This window comes from Lissotriton helveticus, chromosome 1_1 (assembly GCF_964261635.1).
Source record: "Lissotriton helveticus chromosome 1_1, aLisHel1.1, whole genome shotgun sequence".
Taxonomy (NCBI): Eukaryota; Metazoa; Chordata; class Amphibia; order Caudata; family Salamandridae; genus Lissotriton; species Lissotriton helveticus.
Window position 1 is genome coordinate 1994011027 of NC_136057.1, and position 25222 is coordinate 1994036248.

The 25222-nt window shown below is 45.3% G+C and overlaps 1 protein-coding gene across 3 annotated transcripts in view; it reads left to right on the forward strand.

Moving 5' to 3' along the window:
* The window catches only part of AGL (amylo-alpha-1,6-glucosidase and 4-alpha-glucanotransferase), a 421834-nt gene that overhangs the window by 132363 nt on the left and 264249 nt on the right, over positions 1-25222 (forward strand). For 2 of the 3 annotated variants that reach the window (XM_078644341.1, XM_078644350.1), the window contains exons 12-15: positions 399-586; positions 9708-9831; positions 12885-13048; positions 23860-23961. In XM_078644341.1, coding sequence (XP_078500467.1) covers positions 399-586; positions 9708-9831; positions 12885-13048; positions 23860-23961 — 578 coding nt within the window. Of the gene's footprint in view, positions 1-398; positions 587-9226; positions 9351-9707; positions 9832-12884; positions 13049-23859; positions 23962-25222 lie in introns of all 3 variants that reach the window. The other variant, XM_078644358.1, reaches the window with a different exon arrangement.

The following is a 25222-nucleotide window of genomic DNA, read 5'->3' on the forward strand; positions in this document are numbered from 1 at the left end:
ATTTACCATGCTTACAACCATGGACTTTCTGCAAAACAGCCCTTGAATTAACAACCAATACATACATATGGGCCTGGTTCAGAGTTTGGCCGACCGGGTTATTTCGTCACAGATGTGACAGATATCCAGTCCGCCGTATTACAAGCCCATTTTATTCATTGGCCCTTGTAATACGGTGGAACGAGATATCCGCCACGCTTGTGGCAGAGTAACCCATCTGCCAAACTCTAAGCGGGGCCTAAATGTTCAAGAAAATTAAAAGCAAATCAATACATTTTTTGAGGGAACTCTGTAACAGACATGAATTGTATTTTATGAAAATGTTTTGACAGCTGGAAAAGAAAGTGCTGATAAATGGCTGCACCAGGCTGTGTGATGAGTTATTGTTTTCTTTACAGGCTCAAACGTTTACCTCAGACGGGAACTTATTGCTTGGGGTGATAGTGTCAAACTGCGTTATGGAGAAAAACAAGAGGACTGCCCTTACCTCTGGGAACACATGAGGAAGTACACAGAGATTACTGCCAAATATTTCCATGGAGTCCGCCTCGACAACTGCCACTCAACTCCCATCCATGTAGCTGAGGTACAGAATGATATCTTATCATAATAATCATACAAAGTGCATAGCCTTCCTCTTGGTAATATTTAATAACCAGTTTACATTCAATGGACTTACCATGGATACTTACTTGTATGTTCCTTTAATTTCGTAACATCCACCCCATAGTGTGATTTTCTTATTTGCTTTGGGGTCACATTAATTTTATCTTGCTCCTTATAAAGTTCATTTTGAACTGTAGATTTATATTTTATTCTGCAAAATAAGTGCATTCTATGCATATGCGAGCAATCATTGATACATCAGCATTTTTTTTTTTTGCCGCGATATAGTCCATTACATTTATTTTTCAATCCTTCCAGGTACCAAATGCTGATAAAGACACACTAAGACCCAAAAAGCTGTGTGAACAAAATCGCAGTATTATCATAAATGTTTATCGTACTATCATATATGTTAATCATTCTATCTTGTGCTCATCAGCAGTGTAACATTTCTCAATTCTATTTCTTTGTCAGATGTGTTTACATTAGTATATTCAGTATCCTATGCGCGAAAACTTGATCTATCAAATATAAGAATACTTTTATCCTATTTATCCTATTAAAGCACACAGCCTTTCCTCCATTTTGCAGTGTGTTTCTCCCAGAATTACTGCTGGTTTCCTAGCTTATACATGATGTCAAATAACCTTTGACATAGAGCTTGAATGGAATTACCATAGAAAGGATACAATATCTCAAGTGCACACCTTCCTAACATTATATGATATTTCTATTATCTAACCTAAAAGACAAAGTGCATTATGAAATTGGAACATTTTGTGTCCAGGAAAAGTATGTTCGAGGCATGTGGGCTGCTAAATTCATATCTTAGCATTAGATCGCCGCCTAGTGTTGGGCTCGGATGATTGCACATTGTTGTCCTGGAAGAGTCTTCGAAGTATCCTGAGATAGGTGGCTCCTCCCCTGGACTACAGTGCGCATGGGCATCGGCTCCATCCCCAGATTGTTTTTTTCCGCCATTGGGTTCGGATGTGGTCTCGACGTCTTACTGTCGGAACCAAGTAAAACTAACTTTTAGCGGCCTAAAGGCCTCGATTTCATTGCGTCGGTATTGTCTGCAAACGGTCTCAAGTCTTCCGTCTCTTGGAGCCGGAATAAGCGGAGTTTTCTTCGCTCTCTGAACTTTGAGGCCTTCTCATCGCGACACGACTGCAAGCCTTTTCGGACATGGAGCGGAGCCCGTTTAAGTACTGCCCGCTCTGTGGGTCCAAGTACCCACACATCGATCTACACCCCGTCTGTAACAAGTGCCTTTCGCCTGACCACGACGACGGAAAGTGCAAATTGTGTGCGCAGTTCCGCTCAAAGAAAACTCTCAAGCTTCGGCGCGCGGTGCGCTTGGAAGCTAAGCAAGCGGCCCCGGATCCGGAGAACATCTTCGGCGACCAGGACGAAGAGGTCCAGGGTCACCATCTACAAATCTCCCCACCAGAGACGGAGGTCGAGGCGGATCCGGGAGACGACGACGGAGTCGCGGGTCAAGGCCTTGAATACGTCGACGAGGTAGGAGACGACGATGAGATTTATGGGGCCGCGGCAGACAGCTCGGGGGACGAGCTCTGCCCCGAAGGTTACGAAGATACCGACCGGGACACGGGATCGCCTGTCGGCCTTACCCAAGACCCGTTGCCGCAAGCCACAGCCCCGCCTTCGGGCCCGGCTACGGACTCACTTGCTGAGCAGACTGTTTCGAAAACGAAACTGAAACCATCGGGATCGACGACACCTAAAATGGCCGACCCGAAAACGAAACCGAAACTTAAGGACTCGAGTGTCCCTAAGATGGCTGCCGTGCCGGTGAAAAAGACGGTGCCCGCTACCCCATCGGCTCCGTCGACCTCCGGTCCGCAGAAGCCGAAGAAGTCCGTCGATTCCGATGATGCAAAATCGAAACCGACGCCTGAGGAGGGGTCCTCCAAGAAAGATGGTCGGCACGGGTCAGCGGCTACGACGCCGTCCAAGCCCGCCAAAGTCGGCTCCAAGGAGGCTACGCACAAGAAGTCTGCGCCCCGGACTCAGGAATCGGAGGCGGTGAAGACGGGTTCCGCGCCCAAAGCGCACAAGGCCCACAAGGACGTCGGATCCGAGGGACCGATCAGACCATCCTCGTCAGCGACGAAACACACTGTGAGTGAGACGTCCCTCATCGCAGACTCACTGCAAAGAATCAGGGAGAAAGCCTTTGCCCCGTCGGCTCCGATACCATCGCCGCAGCCGCAAAAGGACGCTCCAGCAAAGCCTTCTGGGAAACTTCTCTTCCTTTTGCCACCTAAGGAGGCGCCGAAAGCGTTTTCAACCAAACCGGCTCCGAAACAAGTTTCTTCGCCGGCTGGCCCGCTTCCACGTCGGGCACTCGAATCAGATGACGATTCAGAGCATTTCATCGACGCTGACACAGGCAAGCTGACCCTCTATAAGAGGAAAATCACTTCGGAGCCAGTGGACTCCTATGTCATCCCACTGAAAAAGAAGAGGGTGCCCCTTGACGCCTCAGGCCTCACGGAGCCAATCCAGCCTCCTCCAAGACGGAGCCCTACTCCCTCCCCAGAAAACTCTGCGGGTGAGGGGTATGATGAGGACGAGCAGTACAATTTCCCTATCGATGAACCTGATGCACAACCGGATTCATACGATGACACTGGTGACCAGAACACCCAGGGTGTGGGGCAGGACCCGCAGCTCTTTAATGCACGTGCATCCCCGACTGAGGACTCAGCAGGCTTTCATGCACTACTTGAAAGGGCGGCAGCCAATCATGACGTGGACATGCATGCCGACCCGGTTGAGGTAGACTTCCTTTTCGACACCTTTTCAGTCTCTGAAAGGACAGTAAAGACACTTCCTATGCTAAAAGGAGTCCTCAAACATGCTAGGGACATTTTTAAGGAGCCTACAAGAGCGAGAGTGGTCAACCCTCGCATTGAAAAGAAGTACAGGCCTGCACCTGCGGACCCCGCCTACATCCGGGGACAATTGCCACTGGACTCTCTTGTGGTCGCCAATGCCAGGAAGCGTGCCAACTCCCAGACAACGGGTGAAGCTCCTCCCCCGGATAAGGAGTCCAAAGTGCTAGAGGCAGGGGGCAAAAGAGTAGCTGCACAGGCATCAAACTTTTAGCGCATCGCCAATACACAGGCGCTCTTGGCGCGTTACGATAGGGCACACTACGACACCCTAGAACAGGTTGTACAACACCTGCCTCCACAGTTCCAAGAGGCTACACAACTGCTCATTAACGAAGGGAAGCTAATCTCGAACGCAGCCATCAAGTGTGCGCTTGACGCTGCTGATACAGCTGCTAGGGCTGTCAACACTAGCGTTATGCTGAGACGACAGGCGTGGCTACGCATCTCAGGCTTTAAACCGGATATTCAGACAACAATTCTTAATCAACCGGTCAATCCTGATAGTCTGTTTGGTCCAGATGTTGACACCACCCTAGAGAAAATAAAAAAGGACACAGAAACTGCTAAATCCATGGGGGCCCTGCAGTCTCAACAGTTTCGTGGCAGCAATTTTCGTCGCTCAGGTGCACGTGGGGTCACCAGAGGACAAATGGGTCAACAATCCCAGTTCTCAAAAGGTGGAGCACAATCCTCGTTCACGAAACACAACAAGGGAGGTTACAGGAATAACAGCAACAGAGGTCGCGGCAGAGGAAACAACAACCCCCGCTCCTCTACTCCAAGCAAACAGTGACTCTCTGTCACTGCCCCCCGACCACCTAACACCTGTCGGGGGGGAGACTGCAGCAGTTCCTGCCCGTCTGGAAAAACATCACCACGGACAGGTGGGTGCGACAACTAGTCCAGTATGGTTATTGCCTAGAATTGAGGTCCACTCCACCCAACATCCCGCCAAGGCAAAGGCCTATGTCCGCAGAGCACTTGCTCTTATTGCAGCAGGAGGTAGTGGTGATGCTGCAAAAGGGAGCAATCGAGCAAGTGCCGGTGGGAGAGGAAGGCACAGGGGTATATTCCCTGTACTTCCTTATTCCAAAGAAGGACGGATCTCTCAGACCCATTCTAGATCTACGCCCCCTCAACCTGTACATACTATCGGAACATTTCCACATGCTTGCACTGCAACAGATTCTTCCCTTACTAAACCAGGGAGACTTCTTAGCAACCTTAGATCTCAAGGATGCGTATTTCCACATTCCACTACACCCGTCACACAGGAAATACCTCAGGTTCACTATTCAAGGCAGGCACTACCAGTTCAAGGTCCTACCCTTCGGAGTCACAACAGCCCCGAGGGTGTTCACCAAGTGTCTGGCGACAGTAGCGGCGCACCTCCAGAGGCAGAACATCCATGTCTACCCCTACCTAGACGACTGGCTCGTACAAGCCAAGTCAGAGCAGCAGTGCGCCGCGGATATGTCAACTACAATTCACCTTCTTCACGATCTGGGTTTCTCCTTAAACTACCCAAAATCGCATCTTCAGCCGGCACATGTCCGGCAGTTCCTAGGTGCAACGATCAACACCCTGAGGGCCATGGCTCAGCCGAACCAAGTCAGGATAGACAGCATGCAGGCCCTGATCCAGAGGTTCAGGCCACAACACTCGCTTCCAGCGAGAGTGTTCATGCAGTTGATAGGCATGATGGCCTCCTGCATCTTCATAGTCCCTCACGCACGGCTACACATGCGCCCGCTCCAGGAGTGCTTAGCGAATCAGTGGACACAGGCTCGTGGACAATTGACAGACCTAGTGTTGGTTACCAGTCGGGCATACGACTCTCTGCATTGGTGGACTCCACACAACCTTTGCAAGGGCCGACTGTTCCAAGAGCCTGTGCCGCAGATTGTCCTGACAACGGACGCATCTCTCCAGGGATGGGGAGCTCATGTGCTCACTTACACAGTGCAGGGACTATGGTCCACGCAGCAACAGAAGATGCACATCAACTATCTGGAACTGATGGCAATCTTCATGGCGCTCAAGTCCTTCATTGTACATCTGTGCAACAAGGTCGTGCTAGTCCGGACGGACAACATGACCGCGATGTACTACATTCAAAAGCAGGGAGGCACCCACTCGCCACAGCTGTCTCATCTGGCTCAGAGCATGTGGAAGTGGGCCATTCAGAGGAACATTTTCCTCATGGCAGAACACCTCCCAGGGAAGGACAATCAGATGGCGGATCTGCTCAGCAGGTACAGCCATCAAATGCACGAGTGGGAGTTACACCCATCTGTCCTCCACCCGTACTTCCAGCAGTGGGGTCATCCGGAGATAGACCTGTTTGCCACAAAAGAGAACGCAAAATGCCAACACTTTGCCGCCAGGTTCCCTCACCCACAGTCGCAGGGGAATGCGATATGGATGAACTGGTCAGGCAAATTTGCGTACGCTTTTCCGCCAGCCCCTCTAATACCGCTGGTCGCAAGAAAGCTAAGGCAGCACGAGATGACTCTCATCCTGGTTGCTCCAACGTGGGCGCGCCAAGCATGGTACACCACGTTCCTCGAACTCTCAGTGGTGCCGCATCAAAGACTGCGCCTCACGCCCAGTCTTTTGACGCAGAACCATGGAGAAATTCAGCATCCAGATCCGCAACAGCTCAACCTGGCGATCTGGCTCCTGAGGTCCTAGAGTTTGGGTACCTTAACCTGCCTCCAGAATGCATGAGCATCATCAAAGAGGCGAGGAAACCAACTACTAGAGCATGCTATGCTGCAAAGTGGAAGCGTTTTGTCATCTACTGTACAGCCAATGACATCAACCCGCTTGATGCATCTATCCCCAACATCATCTGCTATCTGTTGCATCTTTACAAGTGCAATCTGGCGTACACTTCCATTCGGATACATCTATCCGCCATAGCGGCTTATCTTCAGAACAGGCAGCACCTCTCTGTCTTCAGAGTGCCCGCCATTAAAGCCTTCCTTGAAGGTCTGAAGAGAGTCATTCCCCCAAGGACACCGCCAGCTCCGGTGTGGAACCTCAATGTCGTCCTCACCAGACTGATGGGTCCACCATTTGAGCCACTGCACTCGTGTGAACTCCAGTTCCTTACGTGGAAAGTAGCTTTCCTTATAGCTATTACGTCTCTAAGGCGTGTCAGTGAGCTGCAGGCGCTCACAATCCAAGAGCCATTCATTCAAATTCATCCAAATAGGGTAGTGCTACGCACTAACCCCAAATTCCTTCCGAAGGTGGTGTCACAGTTTCATCTAAACCAAACTATTGACTTACCAGCATTCTTTCAAAACCCGCAAACGGTGGCGGAAAGAATGCTCCATACCTTGGATGTACGGAAGGCGTTGATGTACTACATAGACAGAACACAACCCTTTAGAAAGACAAAACAACTCTTTGTTGCCTTCGCACCACAACACAAAGGCAACCCAATTTCCAAAGCAGGGATAGCCAGGTGGATTGTTAAGTGCATCCAGATATGTTATCAAAAAGCCAAGCGCACTTTAACAATACCCCCCAGAGCGCACTCCACACGCAAACTGGGGGCATCCATGGCTTTCCTAGGGAACATTCCTTTAGAGGATATTTGCAGAGCAGCCACGTGGGTCACACCACATACCTTCACAAAACACTACTGTGTTGATGTGCATTCCAAGCAGCAAGCAGCTGTAGGACAGGCTGTTCTCAAGACACTTTTTCAGGTTTCTGCAGCTGGCACGGGCAACCGCCGCTGATGGAGGGACTGCTATGTATTCTATGCTAAGATATGAATTTAGCAGCCCACATGCCTCGAACTGAATATGCTACTTACCAGTATGCATCTGTTCTTGGCATGTAGGGCTGCTAACATTCATATCGCCCGCCCTCCTCCCCGGTGCCTGTCGCAGCTGCAGATATACTATTGTATTTATTCATTAGCATGGACATCCTTTACACTTTTCACTCCATCTTCTGCCACAATGGCGAAAAACAATCTGGGGATGGAGCCGATGCCCATGCGCACTGTAGTCCAGGGGAGGAGCCACCTATCTCAGGATACTTCGAAGACTCTTCCAGGACAACAATGTGCAATCATCCGAGCCCAACACTAGGCGGCGATCTAATGCTAAGATATGAATGTTAGCAGCCCTACATGCCAAGAACAGATGCATACTGGTAAGTAGCATATTCAATACACATAATGCCTCTAATATTTACTGGAAAACATATTATTTTCAACCAACTTTCTGATGAATCGTAGATGAATGCGAAACACAGATAAAGTCTGACCTTTTAGAGACTAAGCAAATGGGTACATGTACTTGCTGGCCTGTATTTTGCCATTTGATCATCCTTGGTAATAACACAAGCACAACTGTATGCCCACATATGCTTTTCATAGTTGGAATTCAAAATTGTGTGATTTCCAACATGTGATTATAGAAGTCAATGGTCGGCTTTTTTGCCAACATAGGTAGCTCCTCTACATAGACCAAATCAGATGCAACTACCATAATCAATTTGTTTCTTCATGCCCTAGAGGCAACAAAGTCAAGAAAGCCCATCTGAATAGTCCTAGTGTAAGTGTTACCCCCTGAAAACAGGCTACTTAAAATAGCAATTCCTAATCACGCTGTTTCCATTGTTCAGTTTTTACTAAGCTTGTGTAACATATTGCCTCAAATATTTACCAGAAAACATAATATTCTTATCCACCAACTTTCTGACATATCATATAGGAATAAACATCATAGATAAACTCTGACATTATAAAGGTTAAACAAATGGGGTACATGTATTTGCCAAAGGAGTTCCTTACGTTGCAATGAAACCGCATGTACACCTGCAGGTCCTTCAAAAATTAAGCAAAGGCTCTAACCAGGGTGATTTCAAAGCAAATTATTCTAATAGTCAACAGAGAAGAGTATCTTAAAAACAAATATAACAACCATAGTCAAATTGTTTAAAAATTCTTTGGTTAAGAAAGTTCAAGTAAATAGTCACAGTGTAAGTGTTATCTGCTGACAACATGGTATTGAAAAAAAGCAATTCATAAATTTACAGTTGTCTGAACTATGCAGAGAAAAAATCGAGAACAAAGGAGGTAAATCATGAAAGGAGCCACTTGAAAGAACTGTTAACTTTTTTAGCTGACAGATTTTGATTTACACAGTATAAAAAGCTGCACCACTTGTTAAGCTGCCCTGGAGTCTCCTGATATTTTGCATATATTTCTCAGTTTCATCTAGAGGTTTTCTGTATTACGAATGTCTTCCATCCACATGTCATGAATTGTTAAATTATGTGTAAGCCTGAATGCTTCTTATCAAATGTCTGTGTTAATCTCAGCTTTGAAATTAATTTGTCTAAATTTCGGTTTAATGCATCTTATATGTGCACAGTGTGCTTACTCAGAGCACATCTACTCATCTTTAGGTGTTAAAAATGAATGCATACACATATGAATGACCAAGATGAGCCACTCCAACATTAGAGAATTTTGTTTCACAATAACATGAGAGCTTTAGATAGCAATTATTATTGTTTTATCAGAAACTATAGAATTTCCTGCATGCATCAATAAATGTATCAACCTGATAATTACATTTAAAGCTTCAATGTTATTGATTTTTCCAGTATGCAGTTTTTGAGGGCTTTGTTCCAATCATTAAGAAATCTATTACAATCTGTAGGAGATGCTTGCTGCAGCCAGGTCAGTCAGACCTAATCTTTATGTGATAGCTGAACTCTTCACGGGCAGTGAGTACATCGACAATGTCTTTGTCAACCGCCTGGGAATTACCAGCCTGATTAGAGGTACATCATGCACCCAAAAACTATGTAGAAATGTGATGGTTTTGCTGTTTACTGTTTGTACTTTGAAACTAACTGAATGTTTGTATCTTTTCTTTTGTACCCTCTGTTCTATGCAAACTCTTTATATATCTCAACCATTTCCTTTCTCACCACTGTATCTGCTGTAAATCTCACCTTAATAATATGTTTTCTTTTGGCTGCATTTCCATGCTTTTTTTTTGTTTTGCTTTATGTTTGCTCTTCTATTTTTGCATTGCAATTCCCTTTATTGCACAACTCATGCCTAGCTTTGCATCCTTCCCTTTTGCTCTCCCCTGCTTCCTCTGTTTTTCACTTACTTGGCTGTGCCTGCTGCAGTACATGCTGGATACGGCTAGAAAATTGCGGACAGATTTGTATGTAGTGGCTGAGCTGTTTACTGGAAGTGAGGAGTTGGACAATATCTTTGTGACTAGGCTGGGCATAAGCTCCCTAATTCGAGGTAGGCGTGCTGTGGTGTTTAATTTATTCTAAATAATTAAAGCACTAACTATATGTACATGAGGATGTAACCTGACCTTTAATTTGCTGCATGAAAAGTTATTGATCACTCAATTTTAAATTCATAATGAAGTTTAATGAATTTGTAAGTTATTCAAAAAATATACTAACATCTTTTTTTCCGAAATCAATGGATCTCTCCATTTCCGTAAACCTTGAAAATGTCAGTAAAAGAGAATACAACTTCAGAAATGTTAGTTTAACTTGCATGATGTTCAGTATGTATCACTCCCATTTTCCCAATGAAAACGGTGTACACTTGCAAATCTTTACTTTTCAATGATTATGGTTTTATTTAAATTATTTCAGACACGATAGTCTGAACTAACTTCTCTGCTGGCTTTCCACAGTTCATTGTATGCTTGTATGGAGAAAATGAGGACAACATCTGAGGTTTCATTCTCCATATTGCGCCTCCTTCTCCCAGTGTATCCTTAAACCCCCAATACTGTTTAGTTATGTTTAAAAGATAACTTAGCCTTTGTTTGAACATGTTTTAACATGAAAGTGAAAATGTACTAATTGTTGCAGTTGAAGTCTGTTCCTGATGTAAGTTTGTACAGTTGAGATGCTTAGTTTTAAAATATTTTGTACAGCATCTCTTTAGTGCACCTTATTATATGGAAATAATGCATCCAAAACAAACCCATTTTTTGAGACTAGGATCAGTATGTTACTACACCCAACCTAATTCTCATTAGACCTAACATTTTAGTGGCTGCGCCTATTGTGATCAAACTTTACATTTCCTACTGTGTACAAAGTTTTTTTTAGACTAGTGCAGTAGATTGATGCAAACAAAACTGGGCTTGCCGGTATATTTTAGAAATTATTGTGTCCCAGATCACCCTTAAAGAAGATGATAATGGATTAGAAGTGTCTCCTCACAGTATACATGTGGCCAAAGGGTAGAGGTGAAAAAAAAAAATATATATAATTTGCTTGATGAGGTTTTGGGAAACCAGAAAACTTCATGAATTTGAGAGCTGGTTTCCCCAGTATATCTTTTCCACAGGGGAAATTTCTTGCAAAAAAAGGTTTTCAGAAATATTTTTCTGCTTCTGCAGGCAAAATCGCCTGCACAAATAGTGGGCTTGACCAGTACTTTCCTCTGCGAAACCTACTAATTGCTCAATATTTCAACCTCTTTTTTTATCCATCTCCTCTGCAAGTGTAGCCTCCCTCAGGGTTGTCATATTCGTTTCCCACACTAAGGTGCCTGAAAAGACTGAAACCCCTGTTATCATTACTGAAGCTAAAGGTGTTAAACGTAGATCTAGGATGGTCTGCTCCGTGTAAGATTGTAACTATCTAAATAAATTTAGTATAGCTTCAATTTTTTATACCTGTATTGGTATCATAAGTAGACTTCCAAATGGTCTTACTCTGTCATTCCTGAATCTGTGTTGAGCATTTTTGTATCATGATAAGCACTGTACGGCCATGTTGGGAAACTTAGAAAACTAGAAAGGTATCATATTGTCTTTACCCCCCTCCCCCTAATTGGTCAAAAGTGTTTTGATTTCTCAGTTTTGACCTGCGGATGGGAATAGTAGGATGATGTCTAATACCTTCTGCCTGGTTCTACTCCCATAACTGCTTGTAGGAGGCTTAGAATGCTTCTTTTACAACTCCCAGGCTAATGTGCTCTTTTTTTTTAGAAATTGGCTTGCATAACAATTCAGAGCTGTTGAATGCAGACAAAATAAATCTGTTACCAATTTTCACAGTTTAGGAGCATTACTTTAAAAATAATGAAATAAATCCCAAAAGTTGTTTTGACGACTTGGATCTTGGGGAATTTATTTTCCAATCTTGATTGGAGCTCCTCCTGTGAATAAGTCTTAACTGCGTTGATCATGGAGGCAACAACAAAAGGCCAACATTGTAGTTGCACCAAAAAACAATCATGAAAAAACAGCAAAATGGGTAAAGTAGTGAAGCCATTGACAGAATCAGCTATCTGAAGTGGGGAATGAAAAATGAAAAAGAAAGATTGTTAATTGAAAGGGTTGACAGCTATTAAAATATTCAGCCATTAGGAAACACACAGGAGAGAGAAGCTATAGATGGTAAATGAGAAGTTAATAAAAGGTTAAGAGTCAAGAATGGAAAAGTTGGACTCCTGAATAGAGGCTATAGAAGTTAGTTTAATAGCTTTATAGATAATGAGACTGCTGGGCTATGCTGGATCTCCACTACTAGTTATTTTAAGTTAACTGAGGTAGACTTTTTTTTTCCTACTTATGAAGAAATGTTTTCAGATGCTGGCTGAAACTAAGTAATATACCTTGTCTTAAACTTAAAGTTAACCAGTGGAAGGTACATACAGAATGGAAGTGGTATAGCAGAGAGGGAGAAATGCCAAGACACTAGGAAAAGCTATTGCAACCAAGTAAGGAAGATAATAAATCAGAAAAAGAATTTCTAAAATGAAATTATTAGATTCTGTAATAATAAGGATGTGGAGGACTGATGATCAAAAGGAGACAGCCAATGAATGCTCCGTTCTAAAGGAAACTAAAGTCGATTCTTCATAAATATAATGGTGAGGTGGAACACGAGTAGGTTCTATCACAAGGAACACAGTGAAACTCTGTGGCCATTATATACCAGTTTTCATGGTTAGAGTTATTCCATGGTTAGGGGCAACTTAGTCCAGTCTGTTTGTAAATTCCACTGGTTGAAAGTAACAACTCAAATGTTGAAAAATAAGTCTTAGTATTTTTTTAAAGAACTTTATTTGTACTTGCTTTATCTTGATCCAAAGAGTATTTGGTGATCAGGTATTTAGTACAATTACACCTTTCAATTGTATTTTTACCCTATTGTATTTGTAGTGGCAGCTTTAATATAATGTGATTTGGTGGTATGATTGGTTTTAATGTGTTTACATTATTTTGCTGTTCATGCTTGGGTGAATGTATATTTTTCAAAAATATGCAATTGTTATTGGTGAATATTCTTTCTTACTCTGTGTGTCATGCTCCACAGAGGCGATGAGCGCCTACAACAGCCATGAAGAGGGGCGATTGGTTTATCGCTATGGAGGAGAACCAGTTGGATCTTTCGTTCAGCCCTGTCTCAGGCCTTTAGTTCCAGGCATTGCACATGCTCTGTTTATGGATGTGACGCATGACAATGAAAGTCCAATTTTGGTAAGACCTAATGAATTTGGCCATAATATTTCCAGTCATATATCTTTTCCTCTGGGGAGCCCTTGCATGTAAATTGCCTCAGTGTGTAGTTGACTAGCTAATCAAAAGTGATACAAAATATCTTGAACAAAGTAGCAGAGCACCTGTTATTAAAGGGAACTTGAGAAATTATGATCCACAGTTGTAGACTCTTCATCTAAGGTTCTAAATGATTGTCTCGCAATATACTTTAATAATTCATATTTTTTCAGGAAATAAATGTAGTGTAGACCATAAAGGCTGAGAAATAAGAGGCAATATATATATTTTTTAAAACTATTTGACATTATTATCATTCAGTTATTATAATCTGCCTGCTTTCACTGAAATGCCAATTGCATAATTGAGTGATGTGGGTATTTTTCCTTGGAAATATCTTTTTTTGTCAAAATTCATTTTATTTAGTTTTTAACAGAATAAGACCATACAATTGGACATGTCCAATGCTTTATGACCTCCTTTCGAAATGAAACAAACTGCCAGCGAAAATTACAGTTCTGCATAGAGTAAGAAATGTTGTCATATTTCGGAACAGGACTTTGTTCCTTTCAAATAGATATGCTTGAACTTCTTGGTGTCATTGGTATGAACGCTTTTCCCCCTCACCATACAGTGAACGCTAACTAGATTAGAATAAAAAGGAAAGAAAACTAAAGAAAAAATAGAGAAAAGAGTGATAACTAAATAAAATAAAAGTACTCTACTCAGAAACGCCTAGCCGATGTTGCAGTGTCTTATCCTTGCTGATTATCATAGAGGAACTTTGGGCTTCCAATATGGACATTTTGAACAAACCCTTCTGAATTGGAGCGTTTGTTACTCTAAAATTGGAACAAGTGTAATGCTCTAGTGCTCGGAGAGAAGACTGTGAGCGGAAGGCCTCTAGAGTGGAACAACACCAAAGAACTCCATGCTAATTAAAAAAAAATTGAAGTCATTCCTAAATATGTTTGCCATCCTTTCCATAGTCAGAGCCTACCATCGATGCATCTGCCATTGTGTGAGGCAGGGGGCCTTTGTCTTTTTTCACGCAGCAACAATCACTAACTTGGCTGCTCCCTGGCAAAGCCACATTATGGCCTTATCACTCTTAGTTTCATATTTCAGTGACTCATCTCGAAGCCCCAATAGAATACACCCCTGGTGTATCTGGAATGGTGTAGCCAGAATCTATTTAATCTGTGCCTAAATTCTGCCAGAGTATCCAAATGGTTGGGCAGTCTCACCATATATGACGAAAGTCTCCCAACATACCACAACCTCCCCATCAGAGATCTGATGTCCCTAGAAAGATTTTCCTCTGCTTTGTTGGGTAAAGATATCAGTCATATAACAACTTGTAATGAGCCTCCCTCATGCCTAAGGAGTGATTACATTTAGCGATGTCATTTCACAGTCTCCTCCAGTTCCCTTCTGGTACAGCCGTCCCCAGGGCATTTTCCCAAAAGGCTATGTGAAGTGAGGAGGAGGTTGTATAAAAACTTGATGGTGCCCCTAGAAGAACCAGCTTTCTTTACAAATTGCTCAATGGGAGTTAGGCTCCTTGTTGCTGCTTTTTGAACTTCAGGTGTCAACGCCCAATGTTTCAGCCATAGCTTTTGTAAAAGCTATGCAGCCAGCAAGTTAAAATTCCTTCTACAGTTGTGGAACAGATCTGCCAGGGTGAGACCACCTCCCTCCCTTCAGGCATCAAATGTACCAGGCTGCACTCCCAGCGGGAAAGCTGGGTTGTAGTGAATTGGAGTGTGTAGGAAGGGAAAGGATGTCCACCCAACCATCCTGTTTACTCAATCCCAGGTGTTGAGAGTAGTCTTCGTGGGGGTGCTTAAGTATGCGTTGGTGGGCGGTGTTCTTTGAGTTTCTATAGGACATCTCAAATAACTCTTCCTACTATTGCCTTGTCCATATGTAACCAATGTTTGTCTGATTCCCGCAAGGACCACTTGGCAATAACCCTCAACTGAGCTGCCTGGTACTAGAGCTGAAAGTCAGGCAATGCCAGTCCCCCCTCCCTCTTTTGGCATCTTATTAGTCTATGCGGTAGGCTCACCCTCCCCTTCTTCGAAAGAAATCGAATACAAAGGGTCGAGAAAAATTCTCTATTAACCTCTATAGGCAGCGATTGGAACAGGTATAGGAACTTCGGCAGCACCGACATTTTGAGTGCATATAATCTCCCCAACCAGGAGAGAAACATTGGCGACCAACGTTTGAGATCTGATCTTAGTTGTTGTTGGAGGGGGGGAAGTTTGCCTGGTATAGCGCTGATAGGCTAGGTGTGATTTGTATTCCTAGATAAGTGATCTCCTTCTTTGCTTCCTGAAATGGAGTTTCCTCAATTAGTCTCCCCTTTTTTTGCTTTGGGTATGGTTAGGTTCATTAGATAAGATTTTGTGAGGTTGATACGTAAGCCTTCAAGTGTTTCAAAGGCCTTAAGTTCTGTCTGTTGGGCTGCTATAGAACTCTGTGGAGTCGTTAGTGTGAGTAAGACATAGTCAACAAATAGGGATATTTTGTGTTGTACCTTGCCCAATAATATACCTTTGACCTCCGATGTGGATCTTATTTTCACCACTACGGGTTCTATACTCAAGGCAAAGAGTAGCGGTTAAAGGGGCCACCCCGTTTAGTACCTCTACTCACTTTAAAGATCTTAGATTGTAATAAAGGCTTTGCAGAAACCGAACCTTCTCAAGGTGTGCAACATAAAGGTCCAGTCTACTTGGATGTATGACGTTACAACGCATACTTTTACAACGCCTACCTTTACATCGCAGTTTTTACAACGCATACCATTACAACGCATAGCGCTTTGGGGTGCTGGATAGTGAATAGTTTAATTTACTATTCCAACTCCAGTCCCCGTGGACACTAGGGAAGGTTATTGGATAGTAAATTAACCTATTCCCTATCCTAGAGCGCCCCCCAGAGCAATGCGTTGTAATAGTTTGCGTTGTAATGACCGCGTTGTAATGGTAGTGCGTTGTAAAAGTTTCGTTGTAAAGGTTGTTTACCAGTCTACTTGATCAAACGCTTTCTTGGCGTCCAGCCCCAGTAGGACTGCTGGGATCTGCTTCTTGGTTGATTTTGCAGTCAAGTGGAGCACTCTCCTGATGTTGTCATGGGTTTGTCGCCCCTTGAAAAATCCCGAATGATCCAGGTGGATCAGATCATGCATCAGATCTTGCATCAGATCCTCCAATCCTGTGGCCAGGGTTTTCGACTATATCTTCACATCCAAGTTGAGGAGAGCTATTGGTCTATATAAACTGCAGAGCTAATGGTTCTTTCCTGGTTTAGGTATTACTGATACCAGGGCCACACTCATAGAGTGTATAACTGCTTGTTCCTTTACTATGTGATTAAAGAAAAGCGTCAGGTGAGGGACCAGATCCGAACAGTAGATTTTGTAAAACTGAGGCGTAAGGCAGTCTTCCCTGGTGATTTATGAAGCTTCAGACCCCCTAATACCTGACGTATTTTGTCCTCCATGATTGGAGCACCCAAAAGCGAGTTCTTGGAAATATCTTGCATCTCCCTGATGGATGCTGCACGGGGTAAAAGATGTCTATGGTGGTTCAGCTGAAGTGCAGTCACAGATATGGGTCCTGCAGGTTGAACCCCAAAGTTAAGGTCTGTTTATTAGACCCCCATATAAAATAAACCTGATGGGTTGGGAGATTTTGCACAGGCACATGGGAGATATTTTGATTACTGAACAACATCATGATTTTATTGATGCTTTTGCTCATAAGACACACCTTTGAAAATCGTGCTTGATGAATCTTCCTTAAACGGATAGACCATTTGAGTTTTCCATTGGCATCAGGACCATCAAATTGGTGTTCCTGATGGCAATGTTGACAAAGATCTATCATTACAAATCCTCTTCATCAGGAATATCGCCAAAAAAGTGTTGGCCAGAACAGCTGATTTCTTGGTACCACTTAACCCTCCGGGTAGGTCGCTTCCCCACCGCTGCAGCGCCACCTGTGCCAGTGACCTCCTCCTGCCAGCCGCCTGCTCTGCTGCCTTGCTCCTTGGCTGTCCTGCGCCAACTTTTCCCGCCTTGCTCCGCTCCTGGTCCCCTCCTGGGAGACCTTCCCTGTGTGCCAGTGTCTGCTGCCCCTTCTTCATTTTTGTGCCCCCGTGTGCCAGTGCCTGCTGCCCATTTTTCTTTTTGTACCCCGTGTGCCTGTCGCCCTTTTCTCTCTTTTTGTACCCTTGGAGCTTTTTCGCTCGCCGCTGCTCCCCAGTTTCCGGCCGCTGCCTCCCGTGCGGCCCGCCACCCCGTGCCCATTCGCTGACCTGCCCTCCCGCCTCCCAGCTGACCCCTCCTCCCACCTCCCATTAAATGGCGGCCGAAGCGCGGTAGAGACAGCGACCCTTGACCCTCCGGGTAGGTCGCTTCCCCACCGCTGCAGCGCCACCTGTGCCAGTGACCTCCTCCTGCCAGCCGCCTGCTCTGCTGCCTCGCTCCTCGGCTGTCCTGCGCCGACTTTTCCCGCCTTGCTCCGCTCCTGGTCCCCGCCTGGGAGACCTTCCCTGTGTGCCAGTGTCTGCTGCCCCTTCTTCATTTTTGTGCCCCCGTGTGCCAGTGCCTGCTGCCCATTTTTCTTTTTGTACACCCGTGTGCCTGTCGCCCTTTTCTCTCTATTTGTACTCATGGAGATTTTTCGCTCGCCGCTGCTCCCCCGTTTCCCGCCGCTGCCTCCCGTGTGGCCCCACCCCCCCGTGCCCATCCGTTGACCTGGCCTCCCAGCTGACCCCTCCTCCCCACCTCCCATTAAATGGCGGCCGCGCAGCCTAAGGTAAGCCTGCCTGCGTCCGTCCGCGCCTGGACCGCGCCCAGCGCCAGAACCCCTGGCCCCAGCCATTGCCAGGGCACCCGACTGAGGTACGACACCGCCACCCTCATCGCACTCAACACAGGACGACCCGCCGCCTTCCACCGAGCTACCTCGAGGCGCACTCACCTGCCAAGCATACAAATTCTCCTGCCTCCGAACCTGCACCCCGCCCACCGAACGCAGCAACAACAACAGCCACCTCAAGTGCATCCTCCTCAACACCCGCTCCGTCCACAAACACACCGTCGAACTCTGGGAACTCCTTGATACAACAGCACCAGACATCGCCTTCCTCACGGAAACCTGGATGAACGCCTCCTCGGCCCCCGACATCGCCATAGCCATCCTGGACGGCTACAAAATCACCCGGAAGGACCGCGTCAACAAAACTGGAGGTGGCATCGCCATCATCTACAAGAACACCATCAGCGTCACGACCAACGTCGAAGACACACTCACCGCCGCCGAACACCTACACTTACAAATCCACACCGACCCCCAGACCACCCTCAGAGGAACGCTCATCTACAGACCCCCGGGCCCACGGACACAATTCTGCGAAACCATCACCGACTTCATCAGCCCACACGCCCTAACCTCACCAGAGTACATCCTCCTAGGGGACCTGAACTTGCACCTGGAGAAAAACAACGACAACAAAACCACCACCCTGCTAGACAACCTCGACAACCTCGGACTCAAGCAACTGGTGGACACCCCCACCCACTACGCCGGCCACACGCTCGACCCCATCTTCTCGGCCAGCAGCCACGTTGCCTTCAGCCACTCCACCGGACTACACTGGACCGACCACAGCTGCATCCACTTCACCTTCAAGAAGACCACATTCCGCCACCACACGCTACATATCCCCCGCAGATGCTGGAGCAAAGTCATCACAGACCAGCTGACCACATCGCTGAGCCAGAACCCACCTGTCGACACCCCTGACACCAACAACGCAGCAGACAATCTCGTACAGTGGATCACCAACTGCGCCGATGACCTCGCTCCACTGAAGAAACCCCCAGGCAAGACTAGCAACAGAAAATCCTCATGGTTCACAGACGCCCTCAAAATCGCAAAGAAATCGTGCCGAACCCTTGAAAAACGAACTGTATATGGCCTGGTGCCTAAGGCCACCAGGACTCCAAACACGCACAACAAAATAAATGCTCCTTTTAAACAAACTGTAGTGTATTTTATCACATATACTTCATAAACCAAAGTTCATATTATTTCAATCATTGTATATACAATCATGTAAATTTCATCTGTATATCAAAACATCAAAGCATCATTTGTTAAATCAATGAAACTGCAAAACATATTCAAAACATAACAAAAACACCCAATGCATTTCGGGGCCCTGCCCCTTCGTCAGGGGTCTAGTGATTGTTATTTTGCGCGTTGCCAATGAATGCTAATAGGGCAAGTAGTCCTCTTTTTTGATGTTCTGAATAAGGAAAACTGTGTCCAATCTGTGGGGTATGTGTAAGTACCAACCCCCAGACAATCAATCTTGTCTCCAGAATTGCCTGCGGGGAAAGTAGTATTCCCGGTCCCGCTTTACGATCTGAAGTACACGCGTCCGTTCGATTACCGGCCGGGATGTTTGTGGAATTCAACAATCCTAAGCGTGACTCGGCACGCTTAGGATTGTTGAATTCCACAAACATCAGAACATCAAAAAAGAGGACTACTTGCCCTATTAGCATTCATTGGCAACGCGCAAAATAACAATCACTAGACCCCTGACGAAGGGGCAGGGCCCCGAAATGCATTGGGTGTTTTTGTTATGTTTTGAATATGTTTTGCAGTTTCATTGATTTAACAAATGATGCTTTGATGTTTTGATATACAGATGAAATTTACATGATTGTATATACAATGATTGAAATAATATGAACTTTGGTTTATGAAGTATATGTGATAAAATACACTACAGTTTGTTTAAAAGGAGCATTTATTTTGTTGTGCGTGTTTGGAGTCCTGGTGGCCTTAGGCACCAGGCCATATACAGTTCATATTTATAGTGTGCAGGCACTAATCCCAACACAGCACACACACTGCTTTAAACTTGTACTAAGCTGGAATATTTGAGTGCAGCCCCCTTTCATACATTCTTAGAACCCTTGAAAAAGCCTGGCGCCACAAGCGGACATCAGAAAACATGACAGCCCTCAAGAGCGCCACCCACGAATACCACCAGATGATCTGCACCACCAAACGGACATCATTCAAAGAGCGGCTGGGCAACAGCTCCCACAACAGCAGGGAACTCTTCAGCATCGTCAAAGAGCTCTCCAACCCCAGCGCCAGCAACAACGACATCACACCGTCGCAAGACCTCTGCAACTCCCTCGCCACATTCTTCCACCGCAAGATCGCAGTTATACACGACAGCTTCGGACCCCACACCCCGCCCCCAGCCACCAAACCAACGACCCCCACCACCACCCTCAGCGCATGGACCCACATCAGCACTGAAGACACCACCCGCGTCATGAACACCATCCACTCCGGCACCCCCTCCGACCCATGCCCTCATCACATCTTCAACAAAGTCGACACCATCATCGCACCCCACCTCCGGAACGTAATTAACAGCTCCTTCACGTCAGCCACCTTCCCTGGAAGCTGGAAACAAGCAGAAATCAACGCTCTTCTGAAGAAACCAACAGCGGACCCCAAAGACCTCAATAACTTCCGCCCCATCTCTCTGCTCCCCTTCACGGCCAAAGTCATCGAGAAGACCGTCAACAAACAGCTGACTGCATTCCTCAAAGAAAACAGCACGCTCGACCCATCCCAGTCCGGATTTCGAGCCAACCACAGCACCGAGACCGCCCTCATCGCAGCCACCGATGACATCAGGACCCTGATGGACAACGGAGAGACAGCCGCTCTCATCATCCTCGACCTCTCGGCAGCCTTCGACACCGTCTGCCACCGCACCCTAATAACCCGCCTCTACAACACTGGGGTCCAAGGAAAGGCTCTGGACTGGATCACATCGTTCCTCTCCGACAGAACCCAGAGAGTCCGCCTCCCTCCCTTCCGCTCCGAGGCCACCAAGATCATCTGCGGCGTACCCCAGGGCTCCTCACTCAGCCCAACTCTCTTCAATATCTACATGAGCCCCCTCGCCACCATCGCCCGAAAACACAACATCAACATCCTCGCCTACGCCGACGACACCCAACTTATACTCTCTCTCACCAAAGACCCTCTCACCGCCAAAGCCAACTTCCAGGACGGAATGAAAGAGGTCGCAGAATGGATGAGGCACAGCCGTCTGAAGCTCAACTCGGATAAGACGGAGGTCCTCATCCTCAGACAATCCCCTTCCGCCTGGGACGACTCCTGGTGGCGCACGTCGCTAGGCACCGCACCGACACCCACTGACCACGCATGCAACCTGGGATTCATCCTTGACTCCTCTCTCACGATGACCAAGCAAGTCAACGCAGTCTCGTCCTCGTGCTTCAACACCCTGCGCATGCTCCGAAAGATCTTCCGGTGGATCCCCACAGAAACCAGAAAGACGGTCACCCAGGCCCTCGTCACCAGCCGACTGGACTACGGGAACGCCCTATAAGCAGGAACCACAGCCAAACTTCAGAAACGCCTTCAGCGCATACAGAACGCCTCTGCACGACTCATCCTCGACATCCCCCGCCACAGCCACATATCCGCCCACCTGAGAAACCTGCACTGGCTCCCCGTCAGCAAGAGGATCACGTTCAGGCTGCTCACCCACGCACACAAAGCGCTCCACAACATGGGCCCCGAATACCTCAACAACCGCATCTCGTTCCACACCCCACCCGCCAGCTCCGCTCCTCCAGTCTCGCCCTCGCCACCGTCCCACGGATTCGGAGAACCACCACCGGAGGAAGATCGTTCTCCTACCTGGCAGCGAAGACATGGAACTCCCTCCCCGCACACCTACGACTGACCATCTCACCTTCAGGAAACACCTCAAGACCTGGTTATTCGAGCAGTAGCAGCACCCCCCCCCCTTTCCTCAGCGCCTTGAGACCCTCACGGGTGAGTAGCGCGCTCTACAAATGTACTGATTGATTGATTGATTGATTGACCACTTCTCTACATTAACTCCTTATCTTGTAATAATGATCAAGCTCGGACATAGTTTGCTGTGCCATATTGCAGGTGAGTTCCAAACCTTCTAGTCTCCCCCAAAGTAAATCTCATGGTTTTCACTGTCCTACCCTTGAAAGTCAAATATGCCAAAGGAAATCTTGACCATCTAATGGGAGTGCAGTAGAAGTCTATAGTACACGAAAGTTCATTATCAAATTTGACTAGTAGCTACTGTCTGCTCTAGGACCTGGACTCACTCATGCACTTTTAAAGTTAAATTAGATAGTGCTGGTCCACAATATTAACCCATCACCGAAGACCCTGATTCCTGGCTCTACAAAGTGAAGGAGATAATGGCCAATTTCTTCTTCAGTGTTGGGAGTCCAAAAACGTAATATTAAGGTTGTGATACCCATAATAACATCTCTAGAATGCTAGCAGTAAAGGCCAGTCATGCAGCCTTAAACGACTCCTCTTCTGTCCCCATACCTCCACAGTCTAATACATCACTGCTCAGCATCGCACATATGACTTAATAGTATGAATGATAATCTAGCCATTTCCTTGTTTTTAATTTCTAGTGTTTCTGTTGTACTGATTTTGACCTTAACAGCTCTGAAGGTTTTAGCAGTGTTCTCTTTTTCTATGGCACTCACTACAGCATGGTGTCAGGCAGGAGACTCATGTTTCAAGAGCCATATTTTGAGAGAGTTGTAAACTATAAAAGCAATGTGAATGTATCTGTGTGTTGGTGCTGAGCTGAGTGGGTGACTGGACGTTCTTGTGACTGAATGGGTGATACAGCACATCATTGGGTGAGTGTGTTTATGTAGGAGTGGAGCAATGACTTTAAGAGACAAGGAGTAGGCAGTTGATTTTAAGATGGCATGTAAAATAGGTGCACAGATGAGCCGGTGTGTGAGTGGGTGGTCAAGTGAGCTGCCTGTGAATGAGTAAATAAGATGCTTCAGTGAAACTTAGCCATGTAGCTAAATAGTGAGTCGATAGGTGTGAGAGGAGGTATACGAGTGTGTTCATGAGCAAATTAATTAGAAAGTAGGTATATAGGTTAGCAGATTGTAGAGTGAATGGCATAGGAAAATCTTAATTAATGGCCTATTGGGAGCTGCACATGTCAATTTAATGTGGAACGTATACACACACACACACAGTCTGCAGGTAGATGTTGTGTCAATAACTCCCTGTGGCCTAAATATATTATTTTATCACAAGAGTATTCAGCCTTCGACAGAATCTACTCCTCCCATCTATTCTGATTGGCTGACCTCATTGCTTGAAATTTCTAAGATGGACTTAGCCAGATCTGACAGCGGAAAGAAGACAGTATTTTGGGACTTGTTAAAAAGGGCCCAGAACCAATCAATTAACTGAATTTGGGTTTTTTTTTTGTTTTTTTTTTTTGGGTAAATGGTCCTATGATTATGTTGCCTTGGCGCTCTTTGGACTAAGTCGGGTACTCACAGTTTTTCTGGAAGTATTATGACGATTGTCTCCATCTCTTATGAGTTCAGTAGAAGAGTTACCTCACCTGGTGCTAGTAACATCCAAGTCTGTCAGTATACCTGTAGGCGGGTCTTCCCCGAGGCTTCCATTTTCAATTGCCTACTTTTCCCAGATTACTGAGTAAAGGTATCGACAGCTTGAGTGTGAAGCGAGGTTTGTGGCGAATGAGGGGGAAAAAAAAGAGTATTCAGCCAAACATGAATATTAAATTAGAAGAGGACAGTGGTTTATATGTTTCAACTTAGAAAATCTTACAAAGTTAATATCTGTCTTGTGTCTTTTTCTCATTAGCATCGCTCTGCATACGATTCTCTTCCAAGTTCAGCAATTGTTTCTATGGCATGCTGTGCTACAGGAAGCAGCCGAGGCTATGATGAAATGGTACCACATCAGGTCAGTTCAGTGTTGAAAAGTCTGCATCTGTTGGTAGTTTTAAATTCAGTGTGTAGATAAATAAATGAGGTGCACTGACCCCTAGCAATAATGCATACGTTGCTAAGTAATGTACTAAGAAAGATAGCTAATGTCCAGGGAGTCTGCTGTAAACTATATTTTACACATTTTAACAATGCATCACATTGACTGGAAATAACAACATTTTGCGTTCTTTTAGGGAAGTGTTTGCCCACTTTGTGCGCATGCTAATTTTGAACAAGTGATTGATGTAGCAACATGTAAAAAAATTCTAGTTTCTGTTAACCAAGCGTAGGCAATTCGTATTAATTGCTTTCTTTTACTCTGCTCTTAGTAACAAAGTAAACTGTTTACAAAATCAGCAAAATAACTACAAATCATTGTAAGCAATTGAATTTGTGGCCCATAAACTGATCCGTTCCTGCTAATCGAGTCCTAGTGCAGTCTCAGGCTTCATGCCTCTTTCCTCCAGCTAGTCCTCCTCCTCTTTCTTTGGGTAAACTGTATCTTCTAACAAGCACCAGTATCCTGCCAAGATCTTACAGAAGCAAAGATGCTTTTTTGCCAGCCTCTGCTGTCGTACCTAATTGCTGTTCTGGAACTAAAAGGAAGCAAACAGACCTTCATGTGGAGGGGGAAGCACATATGTCTGATCACTGTAAGACATGCCTAACCACATTTAACCATGCAATACTACTGATAGCAAAATGACAAAATTGCGTTATCAAAAATATAGTTTACCTCTAATGTATTTGATATGAGTTAGCAAGAGGATAATGCAAACCTCCATGCCTTTAGTGCAGAAAATCTGTATTTTATTGTAGGACACAGAGGCTCATTTTATACTTGGTTTTTTTTTGCTTTCGATGTGCTATCAAGGCTATTGGATGGATTACTTTAAAATAAATGTCCTCAAATACAATGCATCCTCTCTGAGTGAGCCATAAAGACTAGCATGTCAGTCCCTGTTCTATGGCCCACCTAAGCCTTATATATATATATATATATATATATATATATATATATATATATATATATATATATATTTTATTCACAATCAATAATTGAGCAGACTGTCAAACTTATTTCCCCATAATTCTTTTAGTCTCCATCCTTGCCCAGCTTAGGTCATGAGGGAAACGGCTGATATGAAGCCGATTTAGTAATCGTTTTGGCCATACAGCTGATGAAAATGCAAAGCCTTCTGCGTAAAAATACCTGCCTGCAACATCCAAGGCAC